Genomic DNA, 25,848 nt, shown 5'->3' on the forward strand with positions numbered 1-25,848 from the left:
GTGCTTGTGTGGATGCTTCCCGGCCCTGGGTTTTGTGTGGTGCACCCCCAGGCAGGCCAGCCACCCAAGTCTCAGCAGCTGCCCAGGCAGGCAGGCTCAGATAGCTTTGGTGAGGACCAGGCCCCTCTTGTGGCCAAGGACCTATTCTTGGTTGCAGACTTTTCATATAAGCTTAGAAAGAAGCAAAGGGAAAGGCTCTCCAACCTGGGGAGAGTGTGTGTGTACCTTTCCCTGTAAATTTAATTCTGCCTCAACAAGGACTTTCCTTTAAGTGTTAAGCACTCAGACCTTAGTTGTATGAATTTCAGCCACCCTCCCCATAGGAAGTCACCTGGAGAGTCAGTGTAAGGAGGGCCTGCTGGTCTGTGTGGAGAGAGACGATTCAGCAGGTGCACGCACCACACAGTGTATAGGAACCCAGGGGCCTTGGGAAGCCTGAGCCTGGGGGAGGTGAGTGGTGTAAAGGTGGACCTTCTCCCCTGCAGATAAGAGCAAAGGCAGAACTCTGCAGACGGGGCTGACGGGAGGCTGGGTGAGCCCAGGGCAGAAGGGGGGCTACAGGACAAAGTCCACCCTGAAGTCCCCACTGATGACGACGCTGGGCTTCCTGGAACCACCCCATGGCTGGGACACAGGGAGTGCCCGAGGCATGAGGAATGGGTTCTGGGAAGCTAGAGAAGGCCTCCCAGACCTGTCACAGACATAGAGGTGAGGTGCGAGAGACACGGGCATACATGGGTCGGGCTTACAAAAAGGACACGTGGGCTGGCGGTGGAGCTCCAGGCGCTAGTAGGGGAGGGTGGAGTCATCCCACTCCAGCTGGGCTTGCCTGGCGCCACTCTGCCCGCGTCTGCCTCGGCCCGTCCCTTCCTCATCCTCCTCCTCTTCGCTGTCGTCGGAGGCGCTGCTGCTGGAGCTCACGTCTTCCTCGACCTCCTCGCCCTCAGTCTCATCCTCCCCACGCCCTGGTTCTCCATGTTTCTGGATGTCAGGGAGAGAAGGGAAATACTAATCATGGCTGAGGTTAAGTTTCTCCCTCCATTAAGGAGGTATTTAGGGCCCCTTGGGATTCCTTTCTCTTAATGCTAAAGCCTTGGGCCTGAGACAGGCCTTCTGGGAGAGGATCTTCCGGTGAAAGGGGAGTCAGAGGGTTAAGGACAAAGGCCTGAAATAACAGAAAATTCCAAGATGTGAACTCAAGGAACAATGTTGTGAGTAAGTGATGGGATGGACATTTAAACTAATCCCATCTGTCATGTATGGAGGCTTTCAGTCCAAGGCTTGCTTGGGGGCCTTTTTAGAGCCTATCTAAATGGAGCTCCCCAAGCCAATGCTTTTCAGTGAAAGAGTAGCTTTTAAGCTTGTACCCTTTTTCCAGGTGGGAATATAATGTCCCTAGGAGTAGAAGGCCTTCTAATCCAAGACTCGGGTGTGCTGCCCTTCAAAAATACTCCTTTGGAAAGGACAGAGTTCACAGTCCTCACTCTGCCTGCCTGCCCCTCACCCCCTGCCTTCTGTCCTCAAGCTGTACCCACCTTTTCCAGTCCCATTCGTCCTTTTAGCTTTTTGGTGATTCCAGCAAAATCTTATTTCTGGATTTACATTTTGAGTTGGTGAACCAGGCTGTAAAAGATGTGTCTCTTTGCTTGGCTACATCTCCTCTCTAGAATGTCTTCTCTTCTACCTTTTCCTCCCCCAAATCCTACCCATTCTTCAAGTTGGCCCTTAGGCCAACTTCCTCCATAGAGTCTTCCATGAACTCTAGCCCCAAAGGCTCTGCCTGCTCAAGCCTCACTGACTGTTGACATCACCAGGTCAGCCCTTGTTAGGCACACTCTTGCCTGGTCCTCAGACTTCTCCAGGTGCAGTGGTCTTGTGTTCTGCCCCCAAGCCTCAGGCCTTTGGGGGTGGAAATGCTGTGGTCCCCACAGTGGTGAGGTCAGCACTGGACCTACAGCACATGATTAGAGAGACTGCTGGGCCACATCAGCATGCTGGCTTAGCAATCACACCGTGAGACCAGCTGAGGCATAAACTGTGGAACAAGCTGGGATCTTTGTTATTTCCCAATGACCTCCTGGTCTTCCCCTGCTTTCCTAGGCCTGAGTCTCCCAGCACCCAGCACCCATGGGCAAAGGGCACGATGGCTTCCATGGGTATCCCACATCCAGAGCAGGGGCCTTGGGCACTCATGCATGGATTCTGAGGGCTACTAGATAACGATGAGATGTAAGATATGGACATTAGAATCAGATGACCTTGAGTGTGAGCGCTGGCTGTGTGAGACTGAGCACTTGACTTTACCCCTTGTAGCTGCTCCCACCCTGGTGAATGAAAATGACGACTCCTATTCCACAGGTGGTTGGAAGATTAGATGAGGCGGAGTTTCTAGAGCACTCTGTACAGTGTCTGCCAGAACAGGGGCTCAATAACTGGCAGGTGTTGCTGCATTTTTGCTTTAACCTATTCTGAGCCTTTAAGTGAGCTCTGCAGGAGTATGGAGCAAAGCCATCTAATCTGCACTGTGAGTTAATCAAGAATTCAATATTGAGTTCCTAAGTGTTAGTCAGCTCTGAGCTAAATACTATGGGGGAGGCTAGGGATAGACACCACATGGCCGTTTGCTCTAAGAAATTTCTGGTTCTGTTTGTGGGGTGGGAGCAATTCACAGGTTTTTAATAGAGAGGGCTGGGGGAGTTTCGAGGTGGGAAGAATCAGTGGAGCTGGACTAGTTGGGGCAGGGCTTCCAGGAAGGTCTTGGGCCAGGCTTCAGGCACAGGAAAGATGCAGCTGGGTGGAGGGAGAGGCACTCCCCACCCCCAGCCTCCCAGCCTGCCCCACCCCCACGTCGCCACCAAGCTTCCAGCCCTCTGTGAGGATCACCTCCATGGGGTTGACTGTGATCGTCAGTGCAGAGTCATCCCAGTCCATCTCGGCCTCCTTGGTAGCCTCGGCCTCCTGGATGAAGTGCTGGTGGGCGATCCGGACCCGGTAGACACCCATGGCCACGACAAACACCAGCATGCACACGGAAATGATGATGACCACCGTGGCAATGCTTGGGACCACTGGAATGAGGAAGGAACGCACACGACATGGTGAACAGAGGTCTTGCTTATTCTGTGAGGGAGCATGAACTAAAACAGCCATGCTGTCCAACTCTGGGTTAGCACCTCTGCCTGTCCGGGCTTCACTTTCATCATCTACTCAAGAATTCCTATCCTATGGGTGAGTGTGGGGAGTAAATGAAGTAGTCTATGTGAGTTTCCACAGTTTCCATGTAGGCACAGAGTAGGTGCTCAATAAATGCAAGTTCTCTTTTTTCCTTGATGTTTTCCCTCAAATTACAGCCAGTGCCCACCGAGAGCCAGTGGAGTTTAGTTAGGAACAGACACAAATGCCCACCAGGTGGTCACACAATATGGCAAATGCTCAAACACATGTGTGGGCAGAGGATGTGGCAATATGGTATACATGTGTATGTTGAGTGTCTGTAGGGGTCCACAGAAAGCTTCATACAGTGCGTGACTTTGAGTTGGGCCAGAAAGGACTAGCAAATTTTGCCCAGCCCTTTGTTCCAAGCTCTGTTGTTATGTATTGTGTGTGACTTCTTGTTTACTCGAATGGCTCCCTAATGAGGCTGGGAGTGCCTCAGAGGCAGGGCCCACATCTTCCCCACTGCTGGCTTCTCTCCCTCTGTCTGGTCACCCATGGCTGTTGCAACGTAACTGTCTGTTTGGTGAACGGTCTCGAGTCACAGTGACCACCTTGTGTCCTGAGGCCCCTCCTCCCATGTGCCCTACCTGAACTGCGCTGGATGCTACTCCGGGACTCAGGGTGATGGACAGACTGGAGGAAGGGAGGCTGCACAATCAGGTGGTTGACGTGTTCCTTGTCTGAGACTCTGACCTCACGGAGGACGCCGACCTGGGAAGAGCAGGGCAGGTGCTGTTGGCTGGGAGTGGTGGCTGGGCCCATTGCAGCAGTTCTCCCGACTCTCCTGAATAAGTGAGGGGATGAATGGGTGGGACTGGGCCTCCCTAACAGTGGCAGGCCCCACTCACCTCCAAGTTGAACTCATTGCTGGTGTAGCGCCCATTGAGTTCTGAGCACTTGATCCGGAACTGTCGGGTCTCAAGGGAGGCTGGATGCCAATTGCGGTAGCGGATGTGGTGCAGCACCTGCTCGTAGCGGCTCATGGAGCCCACACCTGTACCAAGACACCACAGCTGTCATCAGGAGGCAGAAAAGGAGGAAGAGAAGATGGGAGACAGGCTGGGGCTGCCGGGGCTTGGTCATCTCCTGAATTTGTCAAGGGTCAGAGCTCAAGATATTTATGGGCAGACAATGTGCTGAAGCAGTTCTACGGAGCCTGTTAAACGGATCCAGAGGCTTTCCACATAGACTGGACTCTGACTGAAATGTTTGGTCTCAATCTGACAAACATTGACGTAACATTTGCTGAGATCGAACATTTAAGATCCACCTAATTTCTACAGAAGATTTCCCCAGTGATGGGGCTATAGGACAGGTGCTTCAGACGCTGGAGTAACTAACTAAAGTAGAATCTAGAAACCCATGCTCTGAGGTCAAAGGTCTCTACCTGACACCCGGGGCTTCACAGTGCACCTCCACAGGTGCCACCACAGTCCTGACTCCCTGGACAAGGATGTTCTTAGAGGACACTACTGGAGTGAAGGGGGCTGAGCCTGGCCTTACCGTAGATGGAGTAGCCCGCGGTGGAGTTAGTGGCATCCAGGTGTCGTTGGTGGAGCTCGCTGTGATTGAGCTCCAAGCACTCCTGTCTTGGGTCCAAGTCCCCTCCAAGCACCAAAATGTCACAGAAATCTAAGTTGTGAAGCATTTCTTCTAAGATGGCTGATTTGGGGGCTGCAGGAAGACAGACACGTGGGAAATACAGGAATAAGACACAGCTCAGATAACAGCCTTGCTTACAACTTCCTCCTCCATTATTGCAGGTCCCTGGTCAAGGCTGGGTCAGGAGGAGAGGCTGTGCAATCCCAAATACCAGCCCACTACTCAGTTGTCATGTGGCCTTCAGGTTGGGTGGCATGAACTAGAGGGAAGAGCATGAATACTGTAGTCAAATACTGTGAATGTGAACACCAGGTCTGCTACTGAGAAGCTGTAAAGTGATGGAGAATCTACCTAGTACACAGTTTGCTCATCTGTAAAGAGGGCAGGGGTCTTGAGAGGGTTGAAAACAGTGTCTGGCATGGCATAGGTGCTCAGGAAGCAGCAGCTGTCATTTGTGGAGGAGATAGGTAGCCAAAGTGTGTATATCTGTCTTCCCACCAGACTCTGAGATTCTCAAGAGCAGAAGCACCATCTTTCTACGACTGGATCCACAGTGTGTAACCCAGGGGCTGGCAGGGAGCTGTTATTACCGCACATTGCTCAAATGGAGCTGGATCATTAATTAATCAATGATCAATTTAGTAAACACAATATAACCAATCATTAATTAATAATTGATGAAGTAAGTTAATTAAATTAATTAATTAATGTGCTCTCAGGTGAACGCATTAACACGTTGGCCAGTCTAGTTGTCCTTCCTTGCCTGATTTTATGTCTCCAAACTTCCCAAAAGTGGACTAAACACATTTGGTGCATTATAAAACACTTATAAAAACAGAAATTTAAAAAAGGATTCACTAAAGATGAGAGAATTATTTTAAATAATTATTTTGTTTAATTTTTTAGTGATACAAAAAATATTTCTGCTCTCCCTAGATATATATTAATTTCTGTATATTTAATTTTTAAATGTTTGCCAATCACAGTGGTTTCTTGTGTCACTAGCAAAACCTGAGAGCACAGTAACATACACTTAAGATGAGGTCTATCATTAACAATAGTGACTGTGTATCTCTGTTTCAAGTGGTAGATCACCCTGTTCCTACCTCCCGAGGTGGTGGCTGACTGAGAGCTCTGCTGGCTGGGGCTCGCTGGGCTGCCAACTTCTCACTGCTCTCTGAGATCGCACTATGGGTATTATCTTTTACCTGCAGTTCCCTTGATTCTCACTGTGTTGAAGAGGCTGTGCTGGATTCAGGGACCCAGAGGTAAATCAGCCAGGTTGAGCCCTCAGGTAGCTCCTTGTCTGATTTAGTGAACAGTCAACAGGGAGGGCTAAAAAAATGTGTGTTAAAGGGCAGCACAAGCAGTTGGTCATGTACAGAGCAGGCAATGAGCCCAGTCTGGGTCAGTGCAGGTGGTGGGAGCCTACTGGAGAGGGTGTTGAAGGCAGAGATGCTTTGCAGCAATAAAGGGGATGGGGAGGGAGAGGGACCTACCAAGCAGAGGGCAGAGCAAAGGCATGACACAAACGGGTGTGTGTGCATGTGTGCATGTGTATGTGTGCATGCACATGTGTGAATGTGTTGGGCCGAATCTCCTGTCTCTGGTACTGAGACAGCATAAAGTGCGCGTTGATGGGGGCAGAAGATGATGCTGGAACTGCTCACTCCAACCCGATGGCAAATGCCGTCAGCCTGCTTGTTTAAGACACCCACAATAATGATAGTTCCAACAACAAGAAGAGTAAAAATGTGAAAGTACTAATAATAGCTCTTGGGCACATGGCTCTGTGCTCTGCATGAACCTCTCATAATCAGAAGGTGAAAAGTGGACCCAGATAATTGCTCTGCTCTGCATTGCCTGTGTGCTGGTGTCAGACGCTGCAAATCCTCATGCCCTTGGTCATGGCTGCAACAACTGAGGTCAATGGCCCTTCATTTTCTGTCTGATTTTAGCCACAGATGAGGACAGGGGAAGAGGGAAGATCACACGGCCCAAAGCACTTTAGGGAACTTTTAGGAAACTGTCCTGCCTGGACAGGTAGTAAGACACCATCTATTTTTATGAGCTCAGAAGGGCTGCCTCTCAAATATCCCATTGGCTAGGGATCAGTGTGGTGTAAGGCTATGGGTAATTAGGATTTTCATAGAAGCGGCTCTTCAGGGACTTGGGTCCACAGCCCATCATTAGCAGTGGCTTTTGGAGGGGGATGGGAGAGTTGAAAGTATTCTCTTGGAACAGGCAACAAAGGACAGTTCTCAAACGAATTATTCCCCATAGACCTGGGACCCGTGCCCCGTGAGTTAACAAAAGGGATTTCCCCCCTCCTTCCCTCTTTTCCCTGTTTCCTTTCTTCCCTTCACCTCCCCTCCTCCACACTGTAGATTTCAACACTACTAAGTATTTCTCCATGGCAGATAATTCAAATTACTCTACTTTCACTCATCAACCCTCCCAATAATGAAACTGTTGGAAATGACCACTTGAAAGTTTCCTGAGAGCTGAATGAGACCTAACTTTTACCATGAATACACTAAGAAGCAGCTGTAGTTTTTTCTTTGTGCATATTTAGCTTTTCTTCTGATTGTCAGAATAATACGTGCTCACTATCGAACATCTCTGCAGTTGCAAAAAGGAAGGGAAGCAGAAACGAACTGGCTCTTACCATGCTTCTCAGAGAACATCAGCGGGATCATTAGGTGGGTGTCCTTCTTGGCAATTTCCTATTTTTTTCTCTTATGTGGTTGAGATCATTTTATGTGTAGAGACTATGTAATTTGGTGTCTTACTTTTTTCATTTACCGTTTAGCACCAGATACCTTCTCTCCAACCACATATCACTTGTAAGGGTATGCCAGAACTTGCTAACCCATTCATTCTCCTGCTGCTGTTCATTTGGGTGGTTTTCAGCTTTGTTCATTTGATTGTTTTGCTATTACACGTTACCCTGCTATGGTGAATAAGGCTGTTGTCCTGAAGTACCACTTTATGTGGCTGTAAGAAATTAAGGCCCACCTTCCCCACAACCCTGAATGTGCACCTGTAGTTTTCACATCCCCAGGGGCCTCGGCATTGGCGAAACTGCTCACAATCTTGATGTCAGGGAAGAGGATCACTCCTCTGGCACTTTCAAACTGGGAAGCAGGTCTCCAGAAGCGGTCAGTGCCCCGGAGGGTGATCTGGGGCTCGATGGCCTGTAGGACCATCACATAGGCATCTACGTCAGGGATGCTGATGCACACATCTTCCCCAAAGCACCTGGAAAAATGGCAAACAGTTAAACCATCATCATACAGCCGTGGACAAGGACCTGGCTCCTCTAGTCCTTTCCAAGTCATTCTGACTGCCTAAGAGTCTTTGAGGATGTCAACAGACATGCAAATTTAAAGCCACATTATAATCAAAATTGCTAGCAATCTAGGGACCTAAAAGACTGGCTTCTGGGAGGAAAGGGAATTTTCTATATGAGCAACAAGTAACTGTTAACTCTTCATTATCCTTTAGCAAAGTAATCAGTGGCAACGTTAATTAGACAGCAACTACTTGTCACATGCATCAGAATTTGGTAAGCAGACTGTCTAACTGGATGTTACAGCCATCTCACCAAATGAGACCCCAGGGCTAAACTTTCCTACCTCAGCATATATGTCATGTCTCTAGGAGGACATCACGCACGTGAGCCTTTTCTAGCATGCTATTGTAATCAGGCTCTTTTCCTGATGCACTGCCACAAAAGCAGAACTGCGTGGAAGGCAGAAATGGTGTGACAACGAGAGCAAGGCCAGAGAAATCAGACAGACAAAAATCCCACCCTGGCTCTGCCACTCCTGGTCTGGGTTACTGAACACCTGGTCTGGGTTCGACTCCTGTGAACCTCAGTTTCTTCACCTGTATAATGGGGATAAAAATACTTGCTCTACAGCAGCAAGGATTAAATGCAGATGACATAGAGAAAAGAAGCTAATCACAGCCTGCACTGTGGTTTTGAGCACAATCTAACTCTCTCCTAAGACCTCACTGGGGCGCTGTAGAGCCACCACTAAGAACAAGGTCCTTATCAGATGTGTTCCCTGGACTTTGGACTTCCCAGCCTCTGAAACTGTAAGTACATTCTATTTTTTTATAAATAACCCAGTATGAGATATTCTGTCATAAGTAACAGAAACTGACCAATACACATACCTATGGTATTTAGGAACTCTATAAACCTGGCTGGCTAATTTAACTCAATTTAGTAAACATTTGTCAAGCACCTACTATGTATCAAGCACTGTGCCCTTAAATCAGACCACTTCAAACCCAGCTCTCTGAGAATTTATAGGAAGCAGTACCTTCTAGGTATTAGATCAGATACAGAATAAAACAGAGAAAGGTGGATTTGAGTTGGCAAAACAACATAACATTTTTTTTAAGAAGAAAAAAGGGGAACACAAGTCCGTTGAGGCATCCTCATTGGCACAGAGGAGAAACTGTGGACAGCTGGAGGACGGTGAATCCTGTTTTGCAAGGGAACGTTCCCAGGGGAACATCCCTGCTGCCTCAGTTGGGCCCCAGGCTGACCGGTGTCCACTCACTGGACTTTGGAGGAGACTTTGAGGCGTCGCACACCCGCTGTTGGGAACTGTCTGGAGTTGATGTAGGAGACCTTCTGGAGGGCACGGTTAATGTTCCCAATGTCATCACCTTCCATCACCAGGATGGACTGCGAGGGGTTGAAGTGGTACTGGAAGACAGAAGCAGGTGTCACGGGAGGAAACGATCAGTGATGTGCAGAGTCCCATAGAAGCCCTCCATCCCCATGAAAATGCCATTATGGACACCACAGGCACCTCCAGAGCATCTATGTGTGCACAAAGGATTGTTTTTAATCTTTCAAGCAATTCCTGTTACTCTCTGGTGGGCTTCTGGACCCTCTCCTGTAAGGTCTCCTAGGAATTATAAACTCCTGGTAACATTGGCCTGAGCCACAGGATTGAATTCCGAAAACTCAGTCACCGTGCTCTTACCGCCCAGCCCTTGGCAAGGGGTGGCCCAGGCTCTATGCTACCCACGTGGTCCAGACCAGCAACTTTCAGCCCTTGGACCATCCACCGCCTCAGCCGACAGCCCAGAACCGAGGCATGGGCTCCTTTCGTTGTTCTTGTCTCTGCTTTGAACTGCTCTCCAATTCATCCTGCCCTCCACTTCCTGACCCGTGACACAGCTCAGCCTCCAGCCTCAGACCTCATTTTTCAGTTAGTGGTTTTCCTTTTCTCCCAGCTCTAATTCTTGGTCTTGCTTTCCAGGTGCTAAACTCTGGTTTCCTTGTTTTGCTCTCCTGCTGCTCACATGCCTGCCACTGCCCCAGGTTTGATATCTACCCATCCCATCCTGAGTCCCAGGTATCCCACGCTTGGTGACGGACCATGTGGCTCCTATGCTCCCCGCTGAGCCACTTCGTCGTCTCACTCCTCCCTGAGTCCCCCCAGGTGTTCATCTTCTTTGAATGGAACATGGAGAACTACACTTGTGCTCCTCAGTGTTAGCAAAACTGACACACTTCTGAGCAAGATGTCGGGAACATACCTGTGGATTCTGATAATATACCAAATACTCGTGTCACAGGAAGGGGAGATACGGATATATTTTATGTTGCTTCCTGAATTAACAATGATTTACTTTTTTTGAATAGATAATATATTCACCCAGTTCAAATGTATAAATGTGCCAAGTGAAGAGTGCTCAACTTATTTTTATCTCTCATCCACCCAGTTTTCACAATCCCACCCCATAGGTAATCAATATTATATTAATTTCATAATGGCACATTACATCATTGTTTATAATTAGTTGCAACCCCTTCCAGTGGGAGCCTTACATATGCCTTCCCTACTGTCAAGAGGCCTGACCATGGGACTTACAGTACCTTTCTCAGCAGAAGATACATTTTTGCCTTGTCACATTCAGTAGTGGTCATGAGACTTTCTTGGTCAATGAAATGTGGGCAGAAATATTGGTTGGTTCCCACCCATATGGAAGATTTAATAGACAGTTCATGGTTTGCCATGTTTTTTTCTCTCTGTCATGAAACCTGCAAAATTCCCTCAGCGGCTGCTCTATCAGCCTGGGTCTCACAGTGAGGGTGGTGTTGGTCAGAGCTGAAGCCAGTCTATAATCGACATGAAGCATGAGAAATTAATACAATTTTGTTGTGTAACCCCAAATGAGATGTTAAGTCATTTGTTACTGCAGCATAATCTAGCCTATCCTGACAGTTATACTTAAGGATTCTTATAAATATAGATTTCCATTTTCCTCCTATCTGATGCCAAAAGTAGCTTATTACATAATGTACAGTACTTTATTTATTTATTTTTCTTAGCTCATATCTTGGAGATCTTTCTGTATCAATACATGACAAGCTTCCTCACTTGTTTTTCTTTTCCACAAATGAATAGCATTCCATTGTACAGATAAACTGTAATTTTTTAAACCAGTCTCCTAATACAGACATGTGGGTTATTTCCAACCTTTTACTGACGATGCCACAATGTATAATCTTGTACATATAACATTTCATAATTGTGCAAATATATCTGTAGGCTACATCTCTACAAGTGAAATTAGTAGGTAAAAAAGCATATGCAATTTTTAACTTTGATTTAATGTTGCCAAATTCCTCATTGCTAGGGATTATATCAGTATATACTCCTTCCAACGGTGTATGAGATTGCCTCTTTTCTGGATACCTCAGCAATGGAGTACACTATCAGACTTTGGGATTTTTGCCAATCTGATAGATGGTAAATGTCATCCTAGTACAGTTTTAATTTGCATTTCTCTTACCATGAAGGATGCTAAGTATATATTTTTGTGGGTTTAAGGAAAAATTCATCTATAATATCTTTTCCCTGATCTGACTTGAATGTCTTTATAAGGGTGCCCTGTTGTGTGTCTGGACTCTATGAGGCGGTGGATGTTTCATGAGCCCTGTTGATGACATAACTTTTGCATGGTGGCTAGCCAACCAATCTTTGTCTCCTTAAACTGTCATGTGAGTATTTTATTGTTTTCTACTCCTTGAGGCCTACCAGCTTGCTTCATTTAGGTCCCCACTGGGTTTCAGTGCCTCTCTCCTGTAGCTCTTACAAAATGGCAGTATACTTATTACAGAACAGTGACCAGGAGCTCGCTGGGCACAATAACTCTCAGCATCCCTGAGCCCCAGAACCCAGCCCTAGTGTTCTGAAAGCCCCTGCCAGATGAATGAGTGAATGGTTCTCCCAGCCTACGTTTCACAATCATCTCCTGTCACTTCCCAAAGGGACACTTTTTGTTCAGTCACTTGTCTTTTTAGTCAAGCTCTGCAGGAGTCATTAACTGTCCTCACCAACCCCTGTTCTCCTTTCCTCCCAGGGCATCGAGGAGGCTCCACTTCCCAGCCACCTAGCACCACACGCAGGTGGGCCCTGTGACTACATCCAGCCAATGAGACGTGAGAGGAAGTGAGGTATGGGCTTCGGGCCAGAGGGGTGAAACGCCTGCAGAATGCTCAGACTCTTTTCCCTCCACTTCAGTGACCTGCAGCATTCTGGGCAGGACCAACCCTCGCCACCTCCCTACCTGAGTGTAAGAGAAAAATAAAGTTTTAAGTGTTAAGCTGTTGAGGGTTTGGAGTTGTTTGCTACTGCAATATCTTACCCATTTGGAAGAATTCAGCACTTCCCAGGCATGATTCTCACTTCTCCAAGGCTATGTGGCATCTCTGAACGACCACAGGCTCTGCAGGCTGTCACACCCCAGTTGCAGGGCAAATTGTAAAATGCAACTCTGAACTATTCACTTCCTCTTTCTGGATGTCATCTCCCATTTAAAATAATGGGGAAATTAATATCTACCTTCTTGGGGCTTGAATGAAATAATGTATATGAAGGCTTTAGCACTTACAAGGTGTCGAACAAGTGGTAGGTTTTATCATAACTCCTGCCACTGTGATTACATCTGCACCGAGTCTGTTGCAGGCACCCCTGCCTTGGTCACCCTTCTTTCCCTGTGATCCAGTTCCCTCCTGTCTCCAAAGCCCTGAGCAGGGCCTTTGAGCTATGACATCCGGCCACAAGCGCCACTCCCTTGTGCTAGATTCTGCAGCACTCAGGCATGTGCACAGCTGTTGCCACAGCCAGTCTCTGGGTTGGCATCTCTCTTGCCATGGGAGCCTCACCAGCTTGGGGTGCTCATCCCTGAAGCTGCCGCTTGCTAGTGAGTTATACATAATTATGCTGAGGTGTTGCACAAGTCATCTATTTCAGATTTGAGAAGATTCAAGGTCATCCTTCTAAAAACACCACTTATATTCTAAAATGTTTTTCTGCTCCTTTCCCCCTCCCCTCCACACCATCCCCCCTGTAGCAGAGTCTTGTGGTGCCATTGCTGTCTGTCTGTCTGTTTGCATCCTCCAGCAGACTGTGAGCACCTCGAGGGCAGGGTCTACTGACTTTTCCTTAGCATTGCCACAGGGCCTAGCACGCAGGAAGCATGAGATAGATAAGGCCTGTGGAGGCTGATCTCTGAGCCTTGTGTGAGTGATTAATAAGGAAATCAAGAGGGGCCTCTAGCGGGATGGATCAGCAGTGTCCCATGGCAATCAGCAGAGGGCATGTCCCCACTGCAGCCACCTGGTGAGAGGATGGGTTAGGGGATGTATTGGATCTCTGATTAAGACCCTGGTCTGGCTGCCAGAGCATCCAGAGAACTGCCAGGGGGCATGAAGGTGAACACTGGCTTCGCCATCAATGTGGTTCTTGCAAGATCAATAAAACCCTCCCAAATAGTTTTTTTTTTTTTTTTTTTAACTGCAATATTTCCAGCTTGGTGAATGGGTCTCTGGTTACACAGGAGACATGTCTATACTGGCATCACACCGGGACAGGGGATGCTGGCATGCTGGGGTCCCCCTAAATGGTGACACTGCTTACTCTCCTTTGGGAAGCTGTGCTGTGGCCATGGTCATTCCTTTCTTTGAGCCAAGAAGGTGCTAGACAGATGGCCCTTACAGGATTATCACCTCTCCTAGAGCTTGGCCATTGGTTCCAGGTACCTAGCAGGCTGAGCTGTCAGTGAAGTCCTTGCCAAAAGCCCTGGTCTGTTCCTTGAGGACAGGCTGGCTATGGCACTCCTGGTACCTTGTCATTTCCTTGCACCTGCCAACCTATCTGGGCTTAGCCAGATGAAGATTTGCCACTTTAGAGGCTCCCCTGCTAGAAAAGGAGCTGTGATTTGCAGAGAGCCTGTTAGGTTTGGTAGGGGGAGATTATGTATGTGAAGGTACTTCAAAAACTTCATGAAAAACTAGAATTGAAAGGTGGTATAAATCTTTCCATGTACTTTTTGAAGTACCCTCATACATCACACGAATATATTCAGAAATTCAATTCTTATAACATCACTACAAGATAAATAGTATTGTCTGTTCTATACATGAGGGATTGGGGCTTAAAGGATTAAAGTATCTTCCCCAAGGTCACCCAGCTAATAAATACTGTTACTGTGATTTGAACCTAGGAGTGTCTTGTTCCAAAGCTCTTGCTCTTTCCTGCTCTTCCACGCTGTGGAGATGACATATTGGTGGTATTGTGCTTTGAAAATCAGAACAGGGTATTCTTTAGGAATGTGGCTATTCTATAGTATCTTGTATAGATACAGGACAGCAGCCACCACAACCATTTAAAGAGTCCAGACATGCTGGAGAAAGATTCAGAAATATGCATGATCCCAGAGGAAAACTAGGAGCCTGTGCCAGGCCCAGTGAGCACACAGGAGTTTCCTTAATCACAAGAATCACTTCTTTTGACTGGCTAGAGAGGTGGGAGGAGGCCAGTAACTGCAAAGAAAATAATAGTTATTATTCAGAAATGACATGAGGGATACGTGGAGGGAGGGAAAGAAGGACGCTAGTTTCAATCATTTTCAAGAATGTCTTCTAATATGAGTTGCTGGTGTGGAGGAAAGACATGGACTTATTTTGAACAAGTCCCTGAGTCCCAGTCCCCTTATTTTTGAAATGGGGTCATAATATTTAATTTGTTGTGAGGAGTAGGGATAACGAATGTAAAAGAGCCACCAGTGGGTGTTCTCTAAATTGCGTGTCTTATTAACTCCTCACACAGTGCCCTAGTTCTTACCAGCTCCCCCCAGGGATGGAAAAGGATCATGTGCAGTGATTTGGTTATGAGCAGGTGGTATCCCCAAAAGTTGGATTCGTCTCCCCCGGCCCCCAAAGTTTTTTGGGCCACTTATTTTAGCACCTCCTCTTTTCATTGGCTATGTCTACTCTGTAGAAATAGCTATTGTACTTAATTTATAATGCTAAAAATGTGTGGCTTTTGAGTCCAGCATCTTTGGCTTATTTGCTCTGTAGTGCCTGGAAGCCTGAAACTGTGGCCCCAAGGGATGGTTCAGAGCAGGGAAGATTCGCTCAGAGGCAGGGAGTAAATCCAGAATCAGAAAAAAAGGTAGGGTTGGAAGATGGATTTCTGCATCGCTGGGTTGACAAAACCCTCAGGAAACAACGCAAACAGTAGGTCTAGACCGGCCTTTGTAATGAGGCAGTCTTGTGAGCTCCCTCCGGTGACAGGTGATAGCTATTGATTAGCTATGTGTGTGTGTATCTAATCCACGTTAAACAATGTTCTGGAAAGTCAGTCTGCCTTACCATGCCTTTTACACTCCTCCCGTCTTCCCCCTTCGAGCCAGTCTCCAGGTGAGCATCCCAAACCCACTTCTGCTGAGACCGAGCTCCCTTGCCTGAGCTTTCAGTAGCTGCCTGGGCTCAAATTCTGATTCTGCTTGTCACTAACTCTAGGATCTTAGGCAAGTTTCCTTTCTCCTTTGGTCTTCAATTCCTCACGTGAAAAATGGGAACATTCATGGTACCTTTGTAATGCGGTCTTCTGGGGATTAATACTCACTGAGCATTTAGAACAAACAGTGCCCGGCACTCGGGAGACCCTCAATAACTGTTAGTGCTCATAACCATGTAGTCATTGAGCTGGGTTACAAATGTCTGCTTGGGCTCTTGAGTTTCCTGAAGACAGAAGCTCAGAACATTCATTTTTGTATCCTAGTACTCAGCCCAGATCTGAATACATGAGTGTCTGAGGAATGTCTGCTGCACTGACTGCAATTTAAAGAACACTACAGTGTGCTCAGACCTCTAGCCTTCCAAGGCCACCCAGCATCCAGGCCCCACAGAAGTTGGCCACTGACAGGGGAATTGGTGTTGGAGAGGTGACTCCCAGGATGGGCTGGCCCAGGGCAGGGAGGGCAGGAAGAGCAGTGGAGCTCTGTGGGTGGGGGATGGGAGGCAGGGTGGGAAACCTCTGCTTTAGTCACACCCCCTTGGGAAATGGCAGGAGGGAAGCCTTCACAGCTGCTGGAGCTTCGTGGGGCTGTCCTGTGCAGGAGGCAGAGGGACTGCCTTCTCACACTGGGCTTCATTATGATTGAGTGGGGGTTACAGTGATGTCGACTCTGCTCTTTATTCAGGAACCCAGGGACCTGGTGCTGGCAGGTGCTCCCTAATTCCACACGAGGCCAGAAAGTAACCCTGTCAGGGAACATAACAAGGTGAGACCCAATGACGTCCATACCTGCTTTCTAATTCCACCTCACCTGGCTTTTCACCTTCCTTTCTAATTTGTATTTTACTGGGTCCTAGCTTTTTATTTCTTTTTTACGTTTTTGAAATATATTCTTGCATGCTTCTGTTTCTCTAGGCAAATAAATAACAAAGCAACCAACCAACCTACAAACAAATGAAATATAAAAACTTCCTTCAGGTAGACACTGAACACGTGCCTACTCTTGCGTAGTGGACCGATTATACACGAGGGCTTGATCCCAGGAGATGGCAGCAGAAGTCCATTGTGGAAGTCATGGTCACTAGCTCCCGTGCCCCCATTCCCCGTCCCCAGCAGCTCCTTTGCCATGATGCAACTTCTGCATTTTTATGGGAAATGACTCCATTTCCTGGTGTGCACTGGTGCTGGGCAGCCTCAGCCTCATAAATCAAAGTCTAATTGGGGGTGGTGCCAGCTCCTTCATTACCTTTATTCCTTGGCCAAGGCTTTCCAAGGAATTAATATCCAGCCCTTCCTTGCAGGCCTGCAAGCAGGATATCACCTTCTGGCTTTCCATTTTGCCCGGGCGGATGGTGAGGCTTGCCAGGCTGCCATGGAAGAACTGAGCAAACCGTGGTTTGGCGACTTCTCCTCCTGAAAGAAAAAGAAGCACCATCATCTGCCCTGTGGAGACTGGGTAGGAAACATCTGGCCATGGAGCCAAGGACACATTGACTATGGGTGCCCCGAACCTGAGGTTTTCCTCCTGAGGAGCACAGTAGCCAGAATCTCAACAAGGGGGTGTTATATGCTGCTAATACCCTGGCGTCCCCGGCTGCACAGATACTTTCAGGGACACACTGTCTTAGAAGACAGGAGGGGTCTGCAGAGCAAAAATAGGGGGGAGAAGGAAGCTATCATTGATTAAAGGCCCACTGTGTGCCAGTCTCTCAGCCAGGGACTTCATCTGAACAAGCCTGCAAAGAGGGTCTGATTGTTCCCAACTGACAGGCGAAGAGCCCTAGACTCAGAAAGGTTGAGGAACTTGCTCCGGGACACACAGCTAAACACGAGCTGGTGCTCCAGTCCCGGTCTTCCCGACTTCACAGCTGGCATTTGCTTCCCTCCAGTCCACTGAGAGCTTGGCTGCAGCTGAGCAGTCCTAGAGACAATACCTCTGTGGACTTTGCCATTCTTGCAATGTGCTGATCTCATCCATGCTCAAATTCAAGGCTTTCGGCATGTAAAGCCTTCCCTGATTCTGTTCATCATCTGACCTTCCTCTCACTGCCCACTTCCTGTTCTCTACCATTTCTCTACCAGCTGTGCTGCGTCCTATCTGAGCTCAGGTCCACTTTCACCCATGTGCAAGTGTTCAGTGCGGCCCATGTTGAAGAGTCAGCCTGGAACCCCTCCCCCTGCCATTTTCTCCCTGGTTTTCCAAATCAGGCCTCTCCTGAGGTCCACTTGAAGCCTCCTCCAGGAAGCCTTCCCTGCTGACTTTACTGATCATAGGCCTCTTTCATCTCTGGGCAACCTACATAGATAGACCTAACCTGGATCCCACACAGCTTGTTTGTTCAGAGAGGAAGCAGAACGCATGGGAAAGATGGACCTGGGTTGAATTCCAGCTTTGCTAGTTCCCTGAGAAGTTTTCATAAGCTCTCTGAGCCTTGCTTGTAGGATGCACTGTGGGGTTTTGCCTCCTGGTTCTCCCGGGCTTTCTCAGTGGTTCCGTGGCTTTCCCAGTGTCTGGTGCCTGCCATGGTGGCTGACAGCCTCCCTAACACTCCACGCTGCCAGCAGTTTGGTAGCAGAGTGTGCTCCAGTAAGTAACCTCCCTGCGATGGGCTTCCCCAGCTCCCTACAGGGCAGATTTCCAACAAGCAACACCTTGATGACTTCTCTGCCATTTGATGAGCCACGCGGTGCCAACAAAATCTAGACCTTGGCTTGGGGAGGGCAGGTGTTCCCCCAGGGGTGCTATCTTAGCCCTGGAGGTAGTGCATGCTCCTTTTACATGGCACTCCTGTATTCTTTAGACTCTCTTGACTACTCAGTCACTAATCCCTTGGTCCTCCAGTCCCCTATTATAGTTAGTTTTTTATGTTTTCCTGTTGAAATTACTGTGTGGTCTCTTTCCTGACTGGATCCAGACTGATACACCTTCTGTGTCTGCCCACATACCTTTGTTTACACCCATTCCTCCTTGCACTGAGACATCACTCCCAAATTACTCAGATTAAGCAAAGATCACAGTTCTTTAGGCTCCATAAGCCCCCCATCCTCTGCTCATGGAAACCTTCCATAAGCCCCCCACCCACCATGCCCTCTCCCTGCCCTGAGCCTCGGAATACCAACAGCTCATTTTAACGTACTCCTGACCACCTGGCATTGTTAGCTAATAATTTATCCTCCATAGCCTAAAATGGTGGTTCTCAACCTTGGCCACACATTCTAATGATCTGGGGATCTTTAAAAAGACAAACTGATGCTTGGTAGTGGGTCTTGCCCCAGGGATTCTGATTTAATTGAAGTGGGGAATTTTGAAAGCTTCTCAGGTGAATCTAATGTGAAGTCAAGGCTAAGGGCCACTGGGCCATAAGCACTTGGGGCCGGGCCTTGCTGCCGACAGGCTTACTCATGCCACCCTCCACACACTGCTGTAATTCATTAGTTCAAGTCTTTCTCCTGGATAGAAGGGATCACTCATGCATTATTTACGTTAGTGAAGACAATTCTGAGCGAGTATTAGGGGCTGAATGCTGTGCCAGGCATTTTGCGTAAGTCAGCTCATTTATTCCTCTCAACAACACTGGGCTTCTGTGTCCTCTGGCATCCTGCACCCTGCCTGGCACACAGCAGACACCTTGTAATTGGCTACTGAATTGGAGGAGATGGTGAGTTGAACACCAGCAGAGTAATGGGCACTGTGGCTGTCTCCCCAACAACCGTCTCACGCCTTTGCTCTTGCAAAGGCAGCCCTGAGGTTAGGGGGGGTTGACTCCAGCTCCAGGAATGCATTTTCTTTAATTTAAGATAATTTAAGAAACTGTCATCCCTACTGCTTCAGCGATTGAGTCAGAGATGGGCCTGGGACCCGGTACCAAGATGAAGCCAATCAGCACCTTGGCATTCAGTAAGCCACAGGGATTGACCAAGGAATAACCATGAGACCAATTTAGGCCAGTTGAACGAGAAATGTTGACGGGAAATTTATGCAAAAAATGCTTCCATTTTCTTTCCAGAAAGTTTTCAACCAACTCTTGCTCTCTTTCCCGGGGGATGGTTAAGAGGAGACGGAAGGCCACGGGCTGTTGCAGCCAGCTCGCCAGCACACAGGGACAACGAAGGCAGAGCCCAGAGGAGGCCGAGCCAGGAGAGCCACTGCAGGCTGAGTGAGTCCCGAGCAGACCTCCTCACCGCCCTGCCTCGGAACGTCTGAGCTGTGAGCCACTGTTCCACCTCTATGGTTAAAGTCATTTTCACTCATGGTGTTACTTGCCACCCAGAGCATCTTTACTTTAGAAATGAAAGAAGTCTCTTTTGAAGTGCTCAGTTCACATGGAACTCTAAATAGATTTGGTTCAAGGAATGACCTTAAATAGCCCATGGCTATAGAGAAGCCAATTTGGGGCCTTCTGATCTAGATCCTCCAACCTTCATGGATAAAGTGCTCCTCCAAGCCATTAGCATGCTCCTGCCCTAGCAAAAGAATATCTTCCTTGACCTGCAGGAAGGAGCGTGTGAGCCTCGGCATGAATGGTAGAGCTGCTACTCTCCATGGCACCCAGATGGCCATCTCTTCCCTGCCTTGTCTCCCCCCTTGGAGCAGCAGAGCCAACAACTCTCATTTACTGGGCATGAAATACATCCCTGACATGACGCGAAGTCCTCAACGTACATCACTTCATTGAGTCTTCATAAAATGCCTGGAGGATATGGGTATTCATTCTGTAGTTACAGGTGAGCAAACTTAGGCTTAGACAGAAGTGAGGGGCCTAAGGCCACACCAGTAAGTGTGCTGCAGTGTGTCCCCAGTGTGCGCACATCCGTCCATGCACAGGACCACCCAGGGTGTCCTGGTGGTGTTGGTCAGCCCAGTTCAGACGGAGCTGGGAGGAGGCCCATCGTGATCCATCGTCCAGCCCTCCTCAACTTCTCACTCAGTAGCTGCGTCCTCAAAAGCCACACTTCGTGACTCTCTCCGATGCTAAGACATTGTCCTACATATTATTTTCTCTCAGCAAAACGCATTTATGTTCTATATTTTTGACTCATAAATCCCAGATCTCTGATGTACTCTACTTATTAGTGTGAAGCTCCAGGAAATCGATTCAATTAGCATTTTTCAACAGGAGGTCAGCATAAAATTTGAGATATATTTACACTTGGGGAAGTTGTGATACAGGATTTTAAAAAATAATAGCTACATTGAAAATCTCTCTTTTTAATATGTAGGGTGTCTGCATAGACCACATGGCTCCTCTGTTAATATTCAGACATAAGAATGGTTGTGAATCATATTAAGAAAAAAAAATATAACCCAGTTTCTTCCACAGAGAGCCTTCTTTAAATGTTTGCAAACACGAGTTTGGATTCCTGAGGCTAGAAATGCACCCAGTTTTAAAGCATTTGCTGCTATGCCTAGCTTTCCGTTAGATTCGGTTAATTATACGATGTGGGTCACACTCTTCAGGAGCTTACATTTAGTTGGGAGACTGAAATATAGACACTGGGAAAGTAAAATAAAAATGTCAGAGTAAATTTCCAGTATAGAAGATGTTCTAAGGCAGTGCATGATTAATTTCCAAACAAATGATGTAGACAGTGTGACCGACAGGTCAGAAGGGGGAAAGAAAAAGACGTCATTTATTAAGTCCTTGAAACATGGCAAGTTCTTTCATATGATGTTTTATTTAATCCTTAGTGGTGGAATGGTATTTTTGACAGCCTCTGTTCTTTTTTTTTTCCTGAGTATTTCTCCCCTCTTGCTTGCATTTAAACACATCTCTGGCTTTGCACTCATTGCCACAAGGAGGGTTATGGCAGAGAGAAGAGAGAAGGGCCTAAAGCTGAATGTCTTCCCTACTGTGGTTTCCAGAAGCCTAAGCCCTTGGCGGCGGGGAGGTCTGGGTATGGGTCAACATCTGGGGAAAAATAGAGGAAGATAATCTGGCTTGCCTTCAGATCAGGAGTGATATCCCAGACAGACGTGGGGGTGGAGGTGGGGGTGGCAAGGAGGTGGTGGAGGGGGACAAGACATCTGAGTCGCAGAGTGAAGGCACCTGGAGCTGCTTCCTGGGCTGAGCCCTGGCAGGGGTGCGTGATGCCAAAAGGGAATGGGCCACAGATGGACTTACAGAGAGGGAATGAGAATCATTGGACATATTCATGTGCCCCTAAGTAAGGCAAGGAAATACCAAGCCAGCTGCCAGTCATGAAGGACCATTAGTGACTGAGGAGCCAATGAGGTGAGCATCTTTTCCGTGGACACCTGTGTGGAAAGGTGCCTGGAGGCGTCCCTCAACACCCTAGCACTATATAACTCCCCCCACCGGCAGCCAGCACCCTACAGAAATGGGAGAATTCCATGTTCGCGGAGGTTAAATCTCCCCCTTTAAGATGGTATGGGGGCTTGGAAGGAAACAAAGATGGATGTGGGGAAAACATGTTTTTCTTTGTGAACTGAGATTCTTACCTACTGTACTTATGACTATCTTTACATATGAGGTTTTCAAAGTATGATAACTTGCCCAGGGGCACACAGCCAGTAATCAGCGAGGCCAAGATTCAGACATGGATTGTGCTTGTTCCCTGCCTTTCCCTGCATGCCATATGATGAGATGCGGCTGGGAAGGTTCAGGGCGGGTTTCTTGGAGGGGGTCTGGCTGGGCTGACACCATTTTGGAGGAGAACGTCCAATTATACTGGGAGCTGTGGACATGGAATGGCTTCAGCAGCCATTGGTGTCAAGTTTGCTGGAAAGCACAGTTGTCTTGAGAAACCCTAGTATTTGGCATGATTTGACGTAGCCTGTCTTATTCTGAGCCAGGGCTTTCATTGGGAATAAAAACTGCTTATCAACCCCTCAACCTCCCCCCTGACTGATTTATTTTATGAGAGGTGGGGCTCACTCACTGTAAGTATAGCTTTTGAATCAGTAATGTCCCTTTTCTCCAAGAATATTTGGAGGTAAAAGTGTGAATGTACTAAGTGTCCTCCTCCCTGCAAAGTGTGTTCAGGATGCTGCTGGTCTTCCCTGCTGTCATTCTCACAGCTATTTAGTCTGAGAAACACATGGAAAGGAGTGGGGGCCACGCTCCCTTCTGCTTGAGTTGCATGCTGCTCTGTGCATGGCTGGTTGATGGGGACGCCCCTGGATGAACACAATTTCATGGATGGTCAGGTATCAGCTTTGAGCAATGCAAATGATGAGACCATCTGAAATCTTGCTTTCTCTCATTTCCTTATTTCAGTGATGGAGACACCCATGGAACGCAAAGATTAAGTGAAGTGTGTAATAGACCTCCATAAGCTGCAACTTTAAAACTGTCCAGACAACCCCAGGGCGTGCTCACGCTTCTGTATGAGTCTGTCTTCATGGCTGTCCATGACACACCCTGGCTTTCTCACCCTTACATTTTTATGCATCCCCCTCTCTAGGCTTTCCAGCCAACATTTATGTGGCACTACAGTGAGCAGAAAATACTACTTAGGGATGACCCCAAAAGTCAGCTTTCTGGGGTTGGAAACCTGAATTCAATGAATTCATCATCCAGAATATGATCTTCATTCTCCAGATGGAGGAACTGAGGGCCTGAGAGAGAAATATATTGTCTTCAAAGACCTAGAGCAGATAAGCAGTAACAGGAGTGGTTTTGAATTCTCCTCTACTGACACCAGATTTAGCCTTTCCCCACTAAATCATGATACCTGATGGACTTGTAGTTGTTTTCAGGCTTTAGCTTGACTCTGTCCAATCAATGGGAAAATGCCAAGGGAATTTGGGTAAACAATTTGACCCCAGATTCCAGAATCCTCTGGTCTTCCCTACTTGGCTGTGGTGGTCCAGCAGTGTACTTAAAGGTGAAGGCTCTGGTGCCCCAGACCTATATTCAAATCCAGACTTGGTGTGAACTTCATCAAGGTACTTCTCTTTTCTAAGTCCCAGTTTCCTCACCAGCAAGATGGGGATCATACTAACGCCTACGCCATCAGGTTGTTGTGATGACTGCAGGAGAGCACAGGTAAGATGCTCTGCACAGAGCCTGGTGCATACCAACATCTCCAGCTTGGAAGCTAGTTACAGTGGTACAAGGCATCAGAGACCCCAACACCCCCCATGTTTCTCTCAGAGATGCTAAAATGATAGTTTTTGCTTTTAGACTATAGTCAAATTTTCTAATTAATATAATCTTCAGAATAAGATACCAAATTAGAATTAGAGCTCAGTTATGAATCGTTGAATTTTAAATCTAATTTCATCTGCATCATTTTCAAGCCAAATGTGCCCACGTGTCAAATTGACTCCAGGGCCTAGAACAATCTTTTAATTTTTAATATAGACAAGCTAGGAGACACCCTGTTCATCATCTGTGTGTGTGTGTCAGATGGTGAGCCATACATCTTTGTCAAAAAGCCTCAAAAATAGAATGTCATTTATCAAACATTAATTATCAATTTTTTCTAGGTCCTGGAGTTGGGAAAGGTGGAGGAGCCGAGGACCTGTAGAGTAGACAGCCCTTGCCCTCTGCAAACTCTCAACCAAGTAGGGGATGAAGACCTGCGCTGATAACTCCAATGGGATGTTTCTGAAAGGGTACTTCGGTACCATGGAATCTCATGGAGTAAGTCCATGATGAAATATGAACACATGGATTAAGTAATGTCGAACAGGATGCTTTACTAGAGTGTTTTTGAGAGCTTTTAGTAAGCTAATATGCATTGTGACTGTCTAATGTGGTGGCATCAGTATGGTTTATGCTGTGTTTCTCCGACTTGACCTTGTTCTTCTTGTGGAGGGTGCATCCTGAGGGACTGGAGCTTCATGAAGCCCTCCTTGGGAAATGCCACCTGAATGTAAGGCAGACTGTGCTAGTACGTGCCTCTTTCTACTGGTGGCGGAGACCCTAGGGATGCAGGATAATTTCAGCACAGACTTTATTAAGAGAAATTTGTATTAAATTAGATCAGGCTTATTAAGTGAAGGCATGGACTCCAGGTCTCTGTGCTAATGTTAGTGTCTAGCAGAAAAATGACCTGAAAATGTGCAACAGATCTCAGGACCACATGTGGCTCCAATTCCCCTATAGCCAAAGATGATACACTATTGATTACTCTTAGGGATTGTTTCTGCCTCTTTATCTCTTTTTGACCATTCCTATTCTTTGCCTTGGATCCTCCTAAAAGCCATAATAAGGGTTCTGTATCTGTCCCTTAACAGGCTCTTAATTTTCAAAACATCTTCTTCTCTACCTCCTGCTGCCTTATTCGTTAAGTAGAAGGTAGAACTCAGTAAGACCAAGAGCCAGGGTAGAAAGCCTTCCTCATCCAAGACCAGGGGTGTCACACCAGGAGTAGGCAAGGCTGGCACTCTAGGAAGGCTGAGGTCAGAACATGGGAGGAGAGTGCCCCGGCAGAGACAGGGGTGAGGTGGTCACAGCAGATAGAACCACAGGTAGGGAGCCCTGTGATGAGGTCCACCAAGAATCGGTGTGGATCAGGCAAGGAGCAGGATAGTGGCTTCTTGAGCCAGTGCCTAGAACCGTACTTCCTCAAGCATGTTTGGCCATTTCATTAACAGAACTCCTGCCCAGACATCTAACAAAATAGGTGAAGCAGAGCTGCTCTGGTGGTAGAGCGGGGAGAGGTGCCTGGAGTACCACATGCTGTGGCATCTCCCAGAAACCCCGGTGCTCCCCAAGGCACTGGCCTGGCATTGTTGACGGTCTTTCTGACTCACCTCTTTGCACAGCAGGGTACAGGGCTTGGGTGGTGAGGTCCAGTTTAGAGGTCCAGGGAGAAAGTGGATATATGAGTTTACAATTTTTATTGTTTATGAGTAGAACTCGGATTTTTGTTCTTAGAAATGGGATGAGTAGGAAGTTGAAGGAAAAGGATGAATTTAGTTTTTTAAATGATCTTCCCCCTGTGGTGACCCACAGAGAAACAAGGAACCTGGTATTTATGGAAGGGAAGCGGTGTCTGAGTCAGTCTGGAGCTGGACTGTGAGAGAGGGTCTGACTGCACCATGAGGGCACAGAAGTGACAGTGAGGCAGTGGCATCAGCCACACACAGGAACGAGAACTGTTTCGTGGTGCAAGGTCCATCCTGATTGCAGGAGCCTTTCCCTGCGATTACAGGACACTACATGCTCTAGCCTTACTGGCAATATTTTCTTACGTGTAAATGAAGTCTCATTTTTTT

At 47.5% G+C, this 25,848-nt stretch overlaps 1 protein-coding gene across 1 annotated transcript in view; it reads right to left on the reverse strand.

Moving 5' to 3' along the window:
- Positions 1 to 786: 786 nt before the first annotated feature.
- CLSTN2 (calsyntenin 2) overlaps positions 787 to 25,848 on the reverse strand; it is a 589,675-nt gene continuing 564,613 nt past the window's right edge. The window contains exons 10-17 of the mRNA XM_063115155.1: positions 16,906 to 17,072; positions 9,396 to 9,544; positions 7,862 to 8,079; positions 4,720 to 4,890; positions 4,065 to 4,210; positions 3,804 to 3,927; positions 2,884 to 3,068; positions 787 to 981 (exon numbers count right to left, since the gene is read on the reverse strand). Coding sequence (XP_062971225.1) covers positions 787 to 981; positions 2,884 to 3,068; positions 3,804 to 3,927; positions 4,065 to 4,210; positions 4,720 to 4,890; positions 7,862 to 8,079; positions 9,396 to 9,544; positions 16,906 to 17,072 — 1,355 coding nt within the window. The remainder of the gene's footprint in view (positions 982 to 2,883; positions 3,069 to 3,803; positions 3,928 to 4,064; positions 4,211 to 4,719; positions 4,891 to 7,861; positions 8,080 to 9,395; positions 9,545 to 16,905; positions 17,073 to 25,848) is intronic.

The sequence above is a fragment of the Cynocephalus volans genome, chromosome 11, assembly GCF_027409185.1.
Source record: "Cynocephalus volans isolate mCynVol1 chromosome 11, mCynVol1.pri, whole genome shotgun sequence".
NCBI lineage: Eukaryota > Metazoa > Chordata > Mammalia > Dermoptera > Cynocephalidae > Cynocephalus > Cynocephalus volans.